The sequence below is a fragment of the Myodes glareolus genome, chromosome 20, assembly GCF_982192425.1.
Source record: "Myodes glareolus chromosome 20, mMyoGla1.1, whole genome shotgun sequence".
Taxonomy (NCBI): Eukaryota; Metazoa; Chordata; class Mammalia; order Rodentia; family Cricetidae; genus Myodes; species Myodes glareolus.
The window spans coordinates 4,830,788-4,848,521 of NC_142045.1; the positions used below are offsets into that span (position 1 = coordinate 4,830,788).

General features: G+C 35.6%; 1 protein-coding gene across 5 annotated transcripts in view; it reads right to left on the reverse strand.

Annotated features, from left to right (window-relative positions):
- Positions 1-17,734, reverse strand: part of Lrba (LPS responsive beige-like anchor protein) — a 504,118-nt gene that overhangs the window by 441,475 nt on the left and 44,909 nt on the right. For all 5 annotated transcript variants that reach the window (XM_048424832.3, XM_048424835.3, XM_048424834.3 and 2 more), the window contains exons 3-9: positions 14,000-14,231; positions 13,271-13,371; positions 9,691-9,786; positions 6,467-6,588; positions 6,252-6,378; positions 5,561-5,680; positions 3,530-3,676 (exon numbers count right to left, since the gene is read on the reverse strand). In XM_048424832.3, the coding sequence (XP_048280789.1) occupies positions 3,530-3,676; positions 5,561-5,680; positions 6,252-6,378; positions 6,467-6,588; positions 9,691-9,786; positions 13,271-13,371; positions 14,000-14,231 (945 nt within the window). The remainder of the gene's footprint in view (positions 1-3,529; positions 3,677-5,560; positions 5,681-6,251; positions 6,379-6,466; positions 6,589-9,690; positions 9,787-13,270; positions 13,372-13,999; positions 14,232-17,734) is intronic.

Genomic DNA, 17,734 nt, shown 5'->3' on the forward strand with positions numbered 1-17,734 from the left:
TCAAATAACCCTGTGATGTTACCTCAGTTATTGAGCACAAAAGATAAAAAAAATATGTCCACAAAGTTGTATATTCATATTAATATTATTCACGATAACCAAAAGTGAAAGCAAACCAATGTGCATCAGCTAATGATTGGTAAGCAAACCACAGTAGACAGAAGATCACCAATCAAATAGGAGGCCCAGGGTTCAGTTCCCAGTGGGAAAGGGGGCAAAAAAAGAGAAAGAAAAACATAAGTTAACCAAGAAAATGCTATCAAAGAATGAAAAGCTCAGAAGCGATAATACAATGGTTTAGATAAATTGAGTGTGTCCCACAAACTATCACAGTTGAAACTTAATCCCCACTTTTCAACTGTGAAGATCTATATGGTCCAGAAATTGTGATTAGAAGTGGGGGCTTTAGAAAGCCATTAAGGTGAAATACCAATCAGTGAATTCTGGCAGCATCACAAAGGGACAGAACCATAAAAAGGAAGCATGGGTATATTCCATGGTTCTTGCCAAGTCATTCTCTACTAAAACTCTGCCAACAAGTGTGTGATCACCAGTCACAGACCAGAGACCTGGAACCTTTAGAACATGAGCCAAACTAGCCTGCCTGAGGTATTTTACTACGGTAATGTAAAATGGACTAATAGACATGCAAACAGAAATCGACACAAAGAATGACTTGTCCTAGAAATAGTAAACACATAATAGAAAACATAATCCTCATTTTGAATGTCCTTAAAACATTACAAATTAATTTAAATAGTAAATAATAGGGCTATAATATTTGTAGAACTAGAGGGCATTATTTATGCCTGTATTCCAGCACTTAAGATATGAGATGATTATAAGCATAAGAGTTCCAGACCAGAGGCTGGAGAGATGGCTCAGCGGTTTAGAGCACTGACTGTTCTTCCAGAGGACCCGGGTTCAATTCCCAGCACCCACATGGCTGCTCACAACTGTTCATAACTCTGACACCCTCTCACAAACACATATGCAGGTAAAACACCAATGTACATAAAATAAAAAAACAATTAAGAGTTCCAGACTAGTCTTGGCAACACTGCAAAATGCATCTTAAAAAACTGTCGATGTTATATGCACATAAAGTTAAATAGATAAGTGTATAGACTTTACTTCTACAAATATTTTGATATTAATCTAAAATATTTAGAAGTAAAATCTACAGCAGTAATAAAATAAGACAAAATGAATTTTCGGGACCATATTGAAAGGTTCTACACCAAACATTACACAACATTTATTGGCAATAAGAAAAGTAATATAGTCAGGAATAGAAGACAACCTTAAAAATGCCCAAATAATACAGCAGAGAAAGAATAGTGTTTATGAAGGAAAACAAAATGAAAGCAAAAATAATGGAACACTAGAGGATACTGATTATCAACATCCATTCCAGCTACTTTTAAAAAACGTACCTTATAGATAATTTATAAGCAACATAAGTTTATTTTCCCTAGTTCTGCTTACTAGTCACATTTGGTCCTACCTAGATGTGCACACAGTATCACAATGAAGGACAAAAGGGTTCCTCAAGTTCTTTATGAGAGCACTAGTCTCATTCATGATGATGAAGCCTTCAAGACCTAATCGCTCCCCAAGATTCACCTCTTAATATTACCCCCTTGAGAGTGAAACTTCAATATATGAACTTAAGAGAGAGACATATAATCAGACAACAGAACTTATGGAGGGAAAGTTAATCTTTGCCTTACTTCATAAAGAAAGATAAATTGACTCAAAATGAGCCATAAACCAACACAGAGATATTAAATAATATAATTAAAAAAGAAAACAAGAAAATCTTTCTAATATTGTAGTCAAATATTTATAAGAACACAAAAAAAGTGAAAAAATATACCTGGTTAAAATCAAATTCCTGTTCTTCAAAGCCAATATTAAAAACAAAAACCAAGTTACAGAAGAAAAAAATTGCAAATAATACATCTTAGAAAAAAATTGTGTTCACAATATTTATGGAACTCTCAAAACTCAGTAAGAAAATAAACCACACAAAAGGAAATTGGTGTGAAGACACACACAAATGGCCAGTAAGCAATAGGGAGATTTTCAGTATCTCTGGCCAGTAAAAGAATTCAAATTACAACCAGAGGGAGGCCAGCTACAGTGATACACATCTATAATCCCTGCACTTGGGAAGTGGAGACAGGAGTACCAGGAATACAAGGCCAGCATCAACTATATACCAAGTTCAAGGCCGGCTTGGAATACTTGGGATCCTTTCCTGAATATACATCTAAACAAAATGAAGTGATGAAGTTAAAGAGACAAGTTGCACTTCCATGTCTAAAATAGCACTATTCATAATTGCCGTGAAGTACAAATTAATGCTCATTAATAGATTAAAATGAGGGCTGGAGAGCTGGCTCAGAAGGTAAAAGCACTGGATGCTCTTCCAAAGAACCTAGATTCAATTCCCAGCACCCACATGACAGCTCACAACTGTATTTTATATTTTAGGAGGGCTTCTACCCTCATAAGCAGAACATCAATAACACATAAAAATGAATAATTTTTTTTAAAAAATTAAGTAAAAATGGGCCACACATGGTGGCATAGGCCCTTAATCCCAGCACTAGGGAGGCAGAGACGGGTGAATTTCTGTGAGTCCAAAGCCAGCCTGGTCTACACAGAGAGTTCCAGAATCACCAGGTCTATGTAAAGAGACCCTGTCTCAAAAAGAGAGAGATAAAAATGAATTTTAAAAAGCATGGTACACTTTGAAAAAAAAAGCATGGTACATATATAGAATGAAATACTATTTGGCTATGAATTAAATTCTGTCAGTTTGACAATGTGGATAAAACTGGGGAACATATACTAAGTAAAATAACCCAAGACGCAGGCAGATAAATGTTCCCTGATCCGCCTTATATTCAAAATCTAAGAATGACAATCTCTAACAAGTTGAAAGTTGAATGATGGTTACCAGAGACTGAGGTGGTGGTGGAAAAAGAATGGTCAATGGATACTAAATTACATGTAGACAAAAGAAAGATGTTGTGGTCCATGGCTGTACAGCAAAATAACTATAAATAAGAACAGTATATTTTCAAAAAGGGAAGGAAAAAGCAGGAACATTTTATCATGAAGAATGGCAAATGTTTGAGAAGACAGATATGCCAATCCTGTTTTGAACATAACATAATGTGTGTAAAATACATATATACATATATACATTATATATGTAATACCCCATGAATATACACAAATCTTTAAAAAAAGGATTTGCCTTCATGGAAAGAATTAGAGCATGAAATAAAACTGAAACTTAACCTAGCACTTCTCACAGTTCTTCACACAGGTCAAGTATGCTGCAATTCTCTGAAAATGTGAAATGTACTTTGACCCCTGTGAATGCCCTGCCATGCTCCCAGTGCCCCGGCATATATTATAAATACTCAAGGTATAACTGCCCATGTATGAACCACCTTCAAATCAAGTCCAGAGGAGCATTCAACCATTAAGCAGTGGACAGTAAGTCAAGTACCTTATACCCCAGGCCCAGCTGATAAATGGCAAAAATCTGAGCTGCATTCAGAGCGTCGCTGAAAAGGTAAACTGCAGTCATCTGACCACAGAACACCCGATTCGCATCTGCTGTCTCTGATGAGCCCAGGAAGCATTTGTCAAAGGTCTGTAAAAGAAAAGAGATTTAATTTTTCAAGAAAATCATACACTCCAGGAGTGATAGATGGTACATACACTGAATGAAACACTATTTAGCCATTAAAATGAATTAAACTCTCATTCTGACAATGTGGATGGAACTGGAGTATATTCAGTAAAAAAAAAAAAATACACAGGCCAACGAATAGACAAACTGTGTGTGTGTCTCTAAAGCATATATGAATAGAATAAAACAATTCATTTAACACTTCATTCCTTCACACCTGAAATGAAAATTGGGAATGGCATCTTGAAAATGGATGAACACGAGTTTTCTAAGTTATAATAAATACAGCTTGTTAACAACTAGGAAATAAGAAAGAGAATCAGACAAGTTGATATGATACTAATTAAAAAGTTAAACACCTAAATTGATGAGAACACTGTGTCTGACAGGAAAATCCTGAGTCTGGAGTTACTGAGCCACCCTTCTCACTGCACCCTTCGCAGTAAAAGACAAGAGCTACAAAACTGCTATGAGACTAACAGAGATATCCTGTTCATCATCACCAGTTTTCTGGGTAACGTGTTTCACACTTATTTTCAGGAGGAGAGAGAACAAGATGATCTAGTCATTAAACGAGAGAACTGTCTCAGAACTAAAGGTGCTGGATATGGCACAATGAGCTCTTGGGCTAACATTATCAACACAAAAGAATATAAATGAAAAATGATATGAAAGGAGTGGGTGGTGGATGAGATTTTTTTAAGTGTTTTTTTAAGCTTTCTAATAAAAACAATTTTAGAAGGGGGAAATAAGACCATTTCTATTATCATTCTAACCTTTGAACTCTGAAAACATAATAAAAAATAAGAGAATCAATACCAGCTATGAAGTAAATGCAAAGTGTATGGGTATGCATCATCTAACATATTTATAAAATAATCACCTTTATCTACCCAGAATTTTATGATAAAACCTGAATAATACCTTAGCTGACAAATCAACAAGCTCTATCAAAAAAAAAAATACTAGCCAAATTATGGCTATAAAAAATGGTGTTCAAAATGTATACTCAGAGTTTGTAATAACCTCTTGCTTATAAATTTCATCCTTTTAAATTAACAGTTTTTCAGCAAGGAGGTGGTAGCACATGCCTTTAATCCCAGTACTACCGAGGCAGAGACAAGTGAATCTTTGTTGAGTTTGAGACTAGCCTGGTCTATAGAGTTTCAGGACAGTTAGGGCTGTCCTGAGAAACCCTGACTTGAAAAACCAAAAAATAAATAAATAATTTTTTATAGTGTACTGGTTACTACACTATAAAAATTTTAAAATTTTTAAAATTTGTCATAACTGGAGACATGTGCAAATACAGACCCTCAGACAAGAAAATATCCCCCATCAGATGACCTGCAGGCTAGTCTTAGGGCATTTTTTTTTTTTGGACTAACGATTGACATGGGAGGGTCCAGCCCACTGTGGAGAGTAACATCTCTAGGCAGATGGTCCTGGGTGTGTAAGAATGCAGGCTGAAGCAGGTTGGCAGACATAAAGCAAAGGACAACCAGCCTACAGGCCACAACCCGAGAACCTAAGGGAAACATACATGGATCCGCTAGAAAGGGGAAAAAAAAGACAAGATCTGAGTAAACTGGGAGCATGGAGGGGAGGGAGGAAGGTGGAGGGGGAAAATGTACAGCACATTACTATCCAAATAACAGACGAGAGGATCAAGCTTGTAAGCTTGTAAGCAGCACCTCCATCGTCTCTGCATCTGCCTTGACTTCCTTGATGGTGTACTGTATGGCAAACAAAGCCTTCATTACCCCTAGGCCACACTGTTGGTCAGGTGCTTTATCACAGGATAGACACCCTGAGACACGTGGCAATGTTTCTGAAGCTACTTACATCACTGGTGTTGACAAGCCACGTTATCTCTCCATAGGAAGCAAGCTCACCATTCACATAACATCGAAGCTCACTGTTCTTCCAACGGTTGTAAATGTGCACTATAGTTACCATGTACCACTGAGTAAGTAAAAATAAAAATTCTCTGAGTAATAAAATCTCACTGATAACAACTAAAAAATGGAAGATTTCAATCAAACTTAAAAACAACTGGAGTGCTTTTACCAGTCCAACATTCAACTTCTAGGACAGTATTTATTCTAGGAAAACCTCAGCAGATTGGTCTTAATCACTAGGTAATTTTTCCAACGTAATAGTATGGAAATTTTCATACATACAATGAAATAATAGCTATCTATTACAAATACTTTTCTTAAAATTTGAATATTTTTACATCTACATTTGCTACCTACCTTCTACACGTTACTGATGACTCTTTACCAACCTCTAACTAGTAAGGTATAAAAGAAGACAGTACTAAAAAGTAAGTGTCATTTTCTTTTCTCCTAGCATCTCCCATAAAACGAACAAATAACTAAATATTCAGTCATTTTATAACCCAAACCATAGAAGTTAACTTCCGAGTAACGGAAACACACATGTTAAAAAAGTGTAGACGCACACGAGGCTGATACAGCACTATGTGGGCTGCACAGCTTCTTAAAGGAACCGACTCAGGAAGAGCTCATACCTTTTGTGGCTTGAAATCAAACTTCACACAATGTTGAAAGCCTTTCCCTTTGGACTTTATTGAGGTTATAATCAAACAGCCTCCAACAAAATGAGCAGAATATCCAAGACCTTTGCTGGTTCTGAAACTGTGAAGAGTTACGTTCTCATTTTACCTCGAAATAGACTCATTTTCAAAATAAAGTATTAATACTAATCAAGTCTAGAAATACATACCAATACAAATATGGTTTATCCTTGTCTACATTAATATTATTTACAGGATCCATTCTAAGCCAGGTGTGAAATGTAAAACCATTCTGGTAAGGCCATCTGGCTATGGGAGGTAATGCAATAGCCTAAAGGAAGGAAATGCAGTTATTAACTTGCATGAAAAACTTTCTTACTGAATTCATGAAAAGGAGATTTTACAACACTATGTGTGTTTCCACTTTAAAAGTTTTTAAAATATCACAAAGCGACTTTATTTAGAAGAAAACATTTAATAACTTTGTATTTTTTCAAATAAAAATTAGTAAATATTAATTAAATGAGACATTCGGTGTAGACTGATGAAAGCAAACTCACAACTACTTAACTTTTTTCTACAGACATAACCAGAAAGATTCTACTGCAAAGAAAGAGTACTGAGATCCAACTACTGAAATTTGACCAAAAAAAAAAAATTGCTAGAAATAGATGGGAAGAAGTTAAAGGCTGAATGTATGTTACTTTTCGTAAACCACAACTACAAAATTAAACAGGATTATTACATACATTTTTCAAAATGGTATTCATAGGTCATTTTATACTTAGTTTAATATTAGCTGGGCATGGTGGCACATTCCTTTAATCCCAACACTCAGGAAACGCTAGCAAGTGGGTTTCTGGGAGTTCAAGGTGGATCTCTGGTCTACAGAGCAAGTGACAGACTAGTCGGGGTCACAGAGTGAGACCCTATTTCAAATGAATGAAACAACCAAACAAACAAAAATGTATACAAACATATATATAATATTATATAATGAAGGGTTTTTCAATAGCAACACAGACTTAAAAAGGTAAAAACAAAGTTAGAAGAAACAACCAGTTCAAAAGCTATGAAAAGATACAATAATAAATACTTTATGCTGGCATAAAATCTTTATTAGGTCAGATAATTCCTTCATGGTTATGCCACCCAAATCACAAGTGTTTAAAAAGAAATACAAAGGGCTAGAGATAGAGAGACAGATCAGTGGTTAAGAGCACTGGTTGCTCTTCCAGAGTTCCTGGGTTCAGTTCCCAGCACCCATAGGCAGTTCATAATTGTCTGTAACTCCAGTTCCAGGGGAGTCTGACACCCACATACAGACACACATGCAGGCAAAACAGCAATGCACAAAATAGGAATGAATAAATAAATAATTTAAAATAATTTAAAAATTTTTAAGAAGTCATAAATTGTACTCCAATAAAATATAAAACCAAGTTTTGAAAGATACTTTTTCAAACTTTAAAAGATATATAAGAACGGGAGGGGGGCTGGAGAGATGGTTAAGAGCATTGCCTGCTCTTCTAAAGGTCCTGAGTTCAATTCCCAGCAACCACATGGTGGCTCACAACTATCTGTAATGAGGTCTGGTGCCCTCTTCTGGCCTGTAGGCATACATGCAGGCAGGATATTGAGTACATAGTAAATAAATAAATATTTTTAAAAAAAAAAAAAAAACCTTCCTAGAAAAAAAAAAAAAGAATGGGAGGGGACATCTGCCAAACTGAGTATCTGATAAAAGAATGCAAATAAATACATACGAAGAATTCTTATTACTCTGTGATAAGAAGACAAATGCAAGGCTCATCATAGCGATGCACACCTTTAATTGCAGCACTGGGGAGGCAGAGTCAAGAAGATCTTTAAAGTTTGAGTCTAAGTTGCTCTACATAGCAATTCCTAACCCAGAAAGAGCTACCCAGGAAGACTCTGTCGCAAAAACTATAAAAAGCAGATACACTAATGGTCAATCAAGACACAGAAAGATGTTCAATATTGCTAGTCATCAAGAAGTTATAAATCAAAGTCAGAATAACTGGAATGAAGGTCTAATTCAATAGAGCAGCACTCAACTAGAACATACAAAGTCTTCAGCTCGCTCCCAACACTGGAAAAACAAAAACAAAAAGAATCCCAAAGTTTAACATTAATTGTACCAACAAGGAGAACCTGGAACCTTCCAATACTGCTAATGAGACTGTGAAACATTCAAGGAATTCCTCAAAGTGTTAATCAGAGTTTCTAAAACACAAAAATTTAATCTCTAGGCAACAAGGCAAAATAAAAGCAAAACACAATAAAAAAAATCCCAAAAAATAAACCAAATATCACAAAAGTAGTTTTGTTTTGTTCCATTTTATTCAGACAGCGCCTCAGAGAAGCTGGACTGGCCTCAAATTCCCTATGTAGTCCAGGACGACCCTGACCTATTGACCCTCCCGCCACCTTCTTCAAAATTGGGATTATAGGTAGGAATAAACACACTATAAATACCCTCCAAAAACATATTCTTATCTTTTAGCAGATAGAGTCTAACTACATAGGACCAAACAAGCAAGTAGGGGTTATATGACTACCATATTTAAAATGAAAGAAAATGTTGAAGATCTTCTGAAAAATAATTATAGACTAATTTAATAAACTGTTTAAAACAATCCACAAATTGGATACCTACAGATTGTATATGCACTTAAAGCACTTTGAGATATTACCAATATCGCTACCATACATATAATGTTCATAAAGTAGTAAGAGTAGAAGAGATAAAAAGGCTAAGGATGTAGCTCAGAGACACTGTGCTTGCCTACAGGCCAGGTGTAAGCCTGTAATACCTGTAGGCCCAGCACTCAAGAGACCCGGGCAGGAAGAGCTCGTGTGAAGCCAGCCTGGGCTATACTGAGAGTCTGACATTAGCCTCAAGCTGTACATCTAGACCCCTGTCTCAAAAAAAAAAAATGTATTTTAAGAATCATTACAAAGTAGGATAATGTGCCTGCTAAATTTCAAAGAGCTACTCTTTCTACATCCCAACTGTTAAAAAAAAAAAAAAAAGAAAAGAAAAGAAAAAAAAAGCAAAGGAAAGGATTAAGGCTAAAAAAATGTTCAGAAAGATAAAAAGTCAAAGTAGTATACTCCGACAGGTACAAAGATAAATTCACAGCATAGTGTAACTACATATGAAAAAAAAGACTATTATTCCTTCACTAAACCAAGCTTTGAGTAGGCAGCTTTCTCACATGCCTTAAGCAGCAATCTCTCCATCTCTCAAACTGCTGGGGGAAACTGTCCTAAGGATTAAGCAAAGTCAAGCAGAAAAGGTTCTGCCTAACATAGAACTGCCAAGTTCTATGCCAGTATGACAAGGCTGTACTTCCAAGAAGCAAGGAGAGGGAGAAATGTGGGGTTTGCCCCACGCATATTTACTTACTGCAGCACTCTTTCCTGGGAAGCTGAAAAAGGCATCAGGACCGTACTTCTGAGGCATGTGCTTTAACACAGACAACAACTTCCCAGCATGTGGAGGCTATAAAATAACCATTTATTAATCATGCTTTTCTCCTTAAAACAAAACATACTTAATAACACTCATGCTTTAATATATACAAAATAAGTGAATAATACTATAAACTGAAAGGTATTTACAAGAATAAATAAGGCTATTTTTAAATACCTTAATACAATGATTTCTGTGATATTTTTGTAGTACGATAGAGCACATTTTTATTCAGACGATCTAACATTATTTCACACCTTCAAACACTTCAAAAACTGACCTTTAAAAAATTATAAACTACTTCAACTGCAACCTACTTCTCTATACATCTTAACTTAATAACTACTAAATAATGCTTCCCTAGACTCTAATGTCAGCAATACTTTAAATAAGTCATAATATTTTAACTTCACAACCTAAAACGTGATCCTGTTATTTTCCTGATTTTACAAAGGAAGCTCTGAAGCAGAAGAGCACTCCTCAGGACATACAGTAACTGATGGGGTCAGGATCAGAACTCAGTCTAATTCCAAAAGCACGGTTTTAGCCATAATTCTTTCACCAGTTACATCATGCCCTCGCTCTTCTTTCCTTAGACAAAACTCTTTAAATGGCCTACCAGATACTAATCTATATCTCCAACTTCATCTTGGGTATCTTTGACCCTGGGTTCTACTTACAAACTACCCCCCCTCTGCTTGAAATGTGCTCACTAAGGCTACCTCCGTCTCCTGCAAATCAAGGAAATCTTTCATATCCTTCAAAGCTCATCTTGAAGTCTAAAGTCCACTTCCTCAAGCAGTCCTCCTGGAACTCACAAAAGTGGTTAAATCTCTCTAGCATATTCATTCTACAATGTGCCTCAAATGTGCATATATTAAGGGTTTAACATCATATTTTAATGTTTCTTTGGCCCACAAAACTATCTAGTACATGAAACAATCAAGAACTAAAATGAAAATCTCATTAATATTTATAAGGAAAGTCAAGGGCAATTAGAAACACATTACCATCTGAATAAGCCTATAAGGAAATATAGTAAAAATAAGGGCATTCATTCTTCTTTATTACAAGCTGAAAACAGGGTCAAACCACAGGTGAAATCACTAGTTTGCTCTCATCTTATTTCGTTTACTATCCTAAGATATTATTTCTATGTAGAACTTTAGCAGCCTTTTATCTTACTAGTAAGTGGAATATGTCAATCTAACAGATACCTTTTAATCATGCATACCACTCAATTTTAAAAGTATGATTAATATCAAATGACTACAATCACACTTATTTTTTAAATATATTTCAAAGAAAAACAAAGTAACAAAAATACTGAAACAGCAAATACAATGAGAAAGTTAGAGCATTTTCATCTAAAGAAATCATTCCTCCAAATTCCTTTTTCTATAAACAAATCAACAGAAGAAGATAATAAGGTAATCCCTCCCACAGTCGCTGTTGTAGGACAATACACTGAAAAGCCTTTATAAAAAATATTAGTTGCCATATCAAGAGTCTTTACAAATAAACATGTTCATCGATGCACTCATTCCGCAGATAAACATCATGAATCTGTGTGTAGACTGAGATACGGGATTTGCACTCTACTCAAAGAGTCAAAGGGACAGCTAGCTGTGTTATCCAGAGTGGGCAGCTATTATTTTACGTTTACCTCCCAAGCTATTCTGATTGTCCTCCTTATCACAAATAGCTATACTATTATGTCTAATATTGGTGTTATGTAATCTCTCAGAACTCTTTCTGTGGCCTGTAGAATGGCTCAGCAGTTAAAGATGCTGCTAATAAGACTGACAACCTGGGTAGAAGGTGAGAACCAACTCCTGCAAGTTGTTCTCTGAACACCAACCATGCAGAAGGGCACATGGGCATGCATGCACACATGCGCACACACACAAATGAAAAAAGTAGTGTATTTTGCTTAGTATTTAAATGACTTTATTTAACAGTCATTAAATTCAGCTGATTGATTACTCTCCTCCTATGCCTCTGGCATTTAATTTATCTTCTCAATACAATGTCTTTTTTTTCCATGTATTCTGAAGAAAAAGAAAGAAGGAGGAGGAAGAGGAGGAAGAGGAGGAGAGAGATGGGTGGTTGTCTGTGCTCATAATCCCAGCATTGGGAAAGTGGAGACAAGCAGATCCCAGGGCTCATTGGCCAGTCAGCCTTGCCTACTTGGCCTTCCCTGCCAGGGAAGGGAGAGGTCTTTACACAGTAACAAGGTGCCAGCACCTGAGGAATAATATCCAGGCTGTCCTCTGGCCTCTACAGTCCATGCACACATGAATATGTACACACATAAACAAATAAACACACAACACCAAAAAGGGTTTTAAAAAAAAAGTACTACCCCAACGAATGGAATTAAAATATTGCAGAAAGAAAAAATTCAGCCAAGAGTAAAGCAATAAAACCTATCTAAAACAAAGTTCTAAAAGAAAAGACAAAAAAAAAAAAGTGACCAGATCTCAATGATCTGGACAGAATCAAGGAACTAACTTCAGCTCTGTCAATGTAGCTCAGTAGTAAAGCAGTTGTGTAAGGCTCTGAGTCTTACACAGTACTGAGTAAAGACAGTGAGGAAAAAACTTTTTCAAAAAATTTTTGAATTTAATAAAACTAAAGTTACACAGAGTTTGATGTCCCAGATGAGGGGAAAAATGACGAATAAAAGTAAATAATATTTGAAGAAATAATAACAAATTTTTTTCAAAATGTGATGAAATGTACCAAGTTATGGAGAGGACAAACTAACAATGTAAATACACCGTAAACGACACAGGACCATAACTCAGTTCAGTTAATAGCAGTATAAAACAAAAAAGCACCAGAGAGTTGGAGTTTACAACATATAAGCTAAAGAATATATATTTTAACATGATGAATGATAGGTACAAATAAGGATGAAATTTAATAGACCTAACAATTATAGGTCAGCTGGCTGAACTAAAGGCAATGATCAAGTCACTAACGGATCCAAACAAAAATGGAGAAATTATTTACTAGCAAATACTCCTGTAACAAACAGCTAATTAAATAGCAAGAAAAAAGAAAAAAAATGCTTTCCATAAGGTACCTGGGATTCAAAACAGGTTCACAACTTACTACAAAAGACCCTCAATTGCACCTTGAGAGGATGGCTCTAACCTGCAAAGACGCTGTTCCCTGAACATGCTGCTCACATTAAAGGGCCATTACCACTCAGAACAGAAGGAAACTGGGTGCTACTGAATACATTCTTGACATCAATAAATAATAGACATATAGCTTGATCACACAATTTAACAAGAACCAAATTAGTAGTCTACCTAAGACACACAAACAAAAGTAGCAATGCACATGAAATGCTACTTTGATTGATCTCTTCCCCTCAATTTGACACATACTGCATGTGGAATAATTATCATTCACTTTATAAGCTACTAATGTGCTTGGAAGAGGTACTTTCAAATACCAGAGCATTTAGTACTTAGGATGTTTTATTTTCATTTTTTTTTACCCATTGTCCTTTATCTCCTTGAAGTTTACTGAAGAAAAGCTTTAGTTCTCTAACTGTCAAATTATAGCTGGCCAGCACTCCCAACATGTCAACAAGAAGATCTGAGAAGAAACAAACAAACAATGAAAAAGATGAGTTATTTATATTTCTAGAGATAAAAAATTAAAATATGTGCTCACATAATAGTCTGGACACGAGGTATAGACACACGCCATGGGTCTAAAGAAATGGCTCAGTGGATAAGAGCACACACAGCTCTTCCAGAGCACCTGGGTTTGGTTTCTAGGCCTGTAAAGTAAGGCACAGCCACTTGAAACTCCAGCTCCAAGGGTATCTGACACCTCTGGCCTCCGCAGGCATTGCACTCACACTCACACACACACACTTAAAAATAATAAATATTTTAAATAAAAACATGCTATATACGCGCTGGAGAGATGGCTCAGCGGTTAAGAGCACTGACTGCTCTTCCAGAGGACCCAGGTTCAATTCCCAGCATCGACTTGACAGCTTAAGACTGGAACCCCAGCTCCAGGCTTCTAACAGTCTCACACAGACATACATGCAAGGAAGATACCAATGCACATAAAATAAAAATAAATAAAATTTTTAAAAAAATGCTATAAAATCAAGTATTTGTTCTTTTAAAATATTGCCAAAAGAAATTTTAAAATACAGTATTTAAGAATCAAGCTATTTCTTCCACACATTGCTACAGAGACATCGTACCTGCAATCATACTGTCAACTTTCTCAATTTTCCCCAGTACTCTCTCCACAAGGCCGACTTCTGTGCAGACTTGAAGGTTTCGTATGCTCTTCTTCAGAATGGCTGTAAACATGCTCCAGACTTCTGCCTGGCAAGTAATGTCACATTTCTCCAGTAACTCCACCATGCAGATGACACTCTCGCCTTCCTGGATAATGAAGTTCATCTCCAGATCAAACTGGCCTCCTACCAGCTTCCAAGGGAAAACAAACAAAAGCATGTTCAAGGCATTACTGTACACCTATTACCACTATCAGTTGTTCCTAAATTTCAAAGTAGCAATGACTACCCACCCATTCACAGCATTCCCTACCCTCCATCAACAAAATATTCAATTTTTTTAATCTCAAAAAAATAAATCCTCTTAAGAAATCTTCAAATCTAAATAGCACAAGTTTTATATTTAAAACTTAAAATATAAAAATTAAAATAATTTCAAAATAACAAGTATAGGGTAACTTAAGGAAGTCATTTTCAAATTCACTAAATGGTAGAAACGTATTTTGTGAACTTAAGAGGTAAAGGCTTTTCTAAGCCCTTTAGGCCAGATACCTATAACCCTAGTGCTTGAGAAGTGGTGTCAGGGCTGGAGAGACTGGCTTCATCACAGATGGTCCAGGTTTGGATCCCAGGGCTCACATTACACACAACCACCCTTAACTCCAATTCCAAATAATTGGGCACCTCTTCTGACCTCCAAGAGTATCAGGCACACCCATAGTATACTTAAATACATGGAGGCAAAACACTCATCCCCATAAAATAACAAATGAACAAATCTTTAAAAAACAAAACAAAACAAAAAGGTCAGGCATAGTGATATAATGGTACATGACATTCCCAGCACTCCAGAAAGCAGAGGCAAGCAGAATTCTGAGTTCGAGACCAGTTTGGTCTACTTAGCAAACTCCAGGTCAGCCAGAAATATACATTGAGATCCTATCCCAAAAACAAAACAAAACAAAACAAAAAAGAAAAGAGTTAAGGGTTATCTACAGTTAAATACTGAATTTAAGGCCAGTTTAGGCTACTAGAGACCAAGCCTCAAAAATATTCATTAATTAATTATCAAAAATTCATGAATTAAAAAATTATTAAATACCAAAAAAATTGTCAAGATTTCTGGACTGATCAATTTAACATAAATTAAAATTCTGAACAGAGACTAGCTCACTGCTAAAGATCTCACCTAACATGTAATTGGGGGGGAGGAGTTAAGTATACAAGAAAAAAAGCACATATAATTATACAAAGGAGAAAAATAATTCATGATTCATGTTGTAAATATAAATAACTTCCTAAAAGAAAATTTTGAAGTGAATTTTGGGACAAAGCAATGAATAAAATGACTACAATGACGCCATGGCATATGAGCAAAATCTCAATCTTGTTCACAAAATCAATATTAGTAACAAAATAAAAATTATATAGATATGTTACAAAATTTCAAGTCCTAAATAATATACATAATAAAATGTACTATAGGCAAAGATTTGGGGAAATGTGTTCTCATACATTAGTGATGCTGAGGAAATGGGTATAGTATATGTGGAAATCCACACAGAAAATAAATGCAAAATTAGAGTAACTTCTTTGAGCACAAGGGTAACTTCTCGTCAGAGAGTACACCATAAAGTCTCAGGAAGGCAGCAAACGATAAATCCCACAGCCATAAAACACCAATAACCTATACAGTGTTACATATGCTAGCACACTGTCCTAAACTCACTATTTCACGAGAGAAAAGCAGAAAGAGAAAAGGTTTTGTGAAAAATCATTTAGACACAATAGTAAGGCAGACCACTTCAGCAATATTTTCTAGTAGAGAGAAACTGAAAGTTCTCAGCTGAGTACAGAAAGGCACTTCCTCAAATACACACAAACAACATGTGGACAAACAAACTAACATAAAGATATAATTTAAATAAACAGATGATAGATAGATAGATAGATAGATAGATAGATAGATAGATAGATAGATAGATGCATAGATAAATATGGAGAGTTCAAATTCTGTGAAACTCTCTTCAACAACTATATGTCTTCTGGGTAGAACTAAACAGGACAAAAGCCTCATTGCAACTCAGTTGAGAAGGCTCGCCTTCACCTTAGTGTTACTAACATCCATCTTTCACTCTTATCTGTATATATTACCATCAGTAATCACCCTTCCAAGAAGCTACAGAATTAATTTGGAAAGTAATTTCCAAATAAAAACCCAAATATTTCACCAGCTTCTAAATTGAGCTTATAGTGTGAAGGCAATATTCAGACAGGTGTTTTAAATATTTTTCCACTGCATTAAATATTATAAGATATGCCTTTCAAGGAGAAAATTGATGACTGAATTTTGTACATACAAATGTGTGGCATATTGATATACTGTATGAATGCATATCTATTATACGTAAAAACGAAGCGGAGAGCCTACAATATGTCAGGTTAACCCTTTCTAATAGTTATTTGAAGCTGATCAACCTTCAAAACACAAATTTGTCTCCACTGACGAGGATCATACCCAGGACCAGGCATCGCGAGCTATTATCTGAGCGGCAGTAATGGCGCTCCCCTCCAAAATGTAATCTTCCAAATGTCACAGGGAGTTATGAATATCTGAGCAGCCTAATGCACTTTACCAGCCATGAAATGTGAAAATGTAATCTTATTACCTTTTTATGGTTGTATTTTTTTTGAATAATGTAGCCTGGAAACTGATGTATAGTCTTTTCCTGCATTTTAGCATGATTTGGTCTCCTCTGCTATATAGAACATTTTTCAAAACTCTCCATTTCAACATATTTTAGTCTTGCATGAACTTCATAAACAATTTTTATAGCAACCTTCAGGGTGGCATAACATGCTTTTTATAGGTCACAGTTTAATGTATATGATTATAGACCTTTTAAAGTATTTTATCCAGAGAATTCAAATGAACCTTTACAACTTTTGACCTTTTTTAAGACCTTAATTTGAGTGTGATAATTTTCTTCTCAATAGTTTTAATAATAAAATGCCTTAACTTAAAATTGGTCACTAAGCTGGGTCACTTACATTCTCAAAAAATAAAGAACAGAAAATTCAGGAAGATGAAAACTATGTATCTTCTCTTCAAAAGATTTATAAAGCTAGAAGACTGTAACTCAACAGCCTGGTACTTCACGGGCGAACATGCTTACTCTAGACAACTCAATGTGAACCTGTTACATTTCTCCTCAGAGACAGGACAAGAGCACCGTGCAACAGAAGATAGAGATACAATCTCAGCCTTCGCCACCAACCAGGTTTTGCTATAGTTCTTGTGATTTGTCCAAAAATGTCTAAATTACTTATTCTGAGCTTGTTTACATATAAGATGAACTAAAACACAAAGTTCCTCTCACGTGCAGTGTCACATTCATACAGGAATGGGTCCTTGAAAAAAACTAGATACTTTGAGATCAACATTTAAAAAAAAAAAAACTAAGCAGTTTTGAAACAAACAGGATACATAAAAGGTACTAACTAACACACAGATGAATTCATTATTTTCCTCAGCTGACCTCAAACTCACAACCCTCCCATCTCAGCCTTGGCATTACTCTTTTATAAAAAGGAATATGTCTTCCCATCTGTCCTCCTACATAGCACATACGATACACAAACAGTGGCAATAGCCAGAGGGGCCATCTCAGAAGCTAAGCATCCATCTCTTAGTGA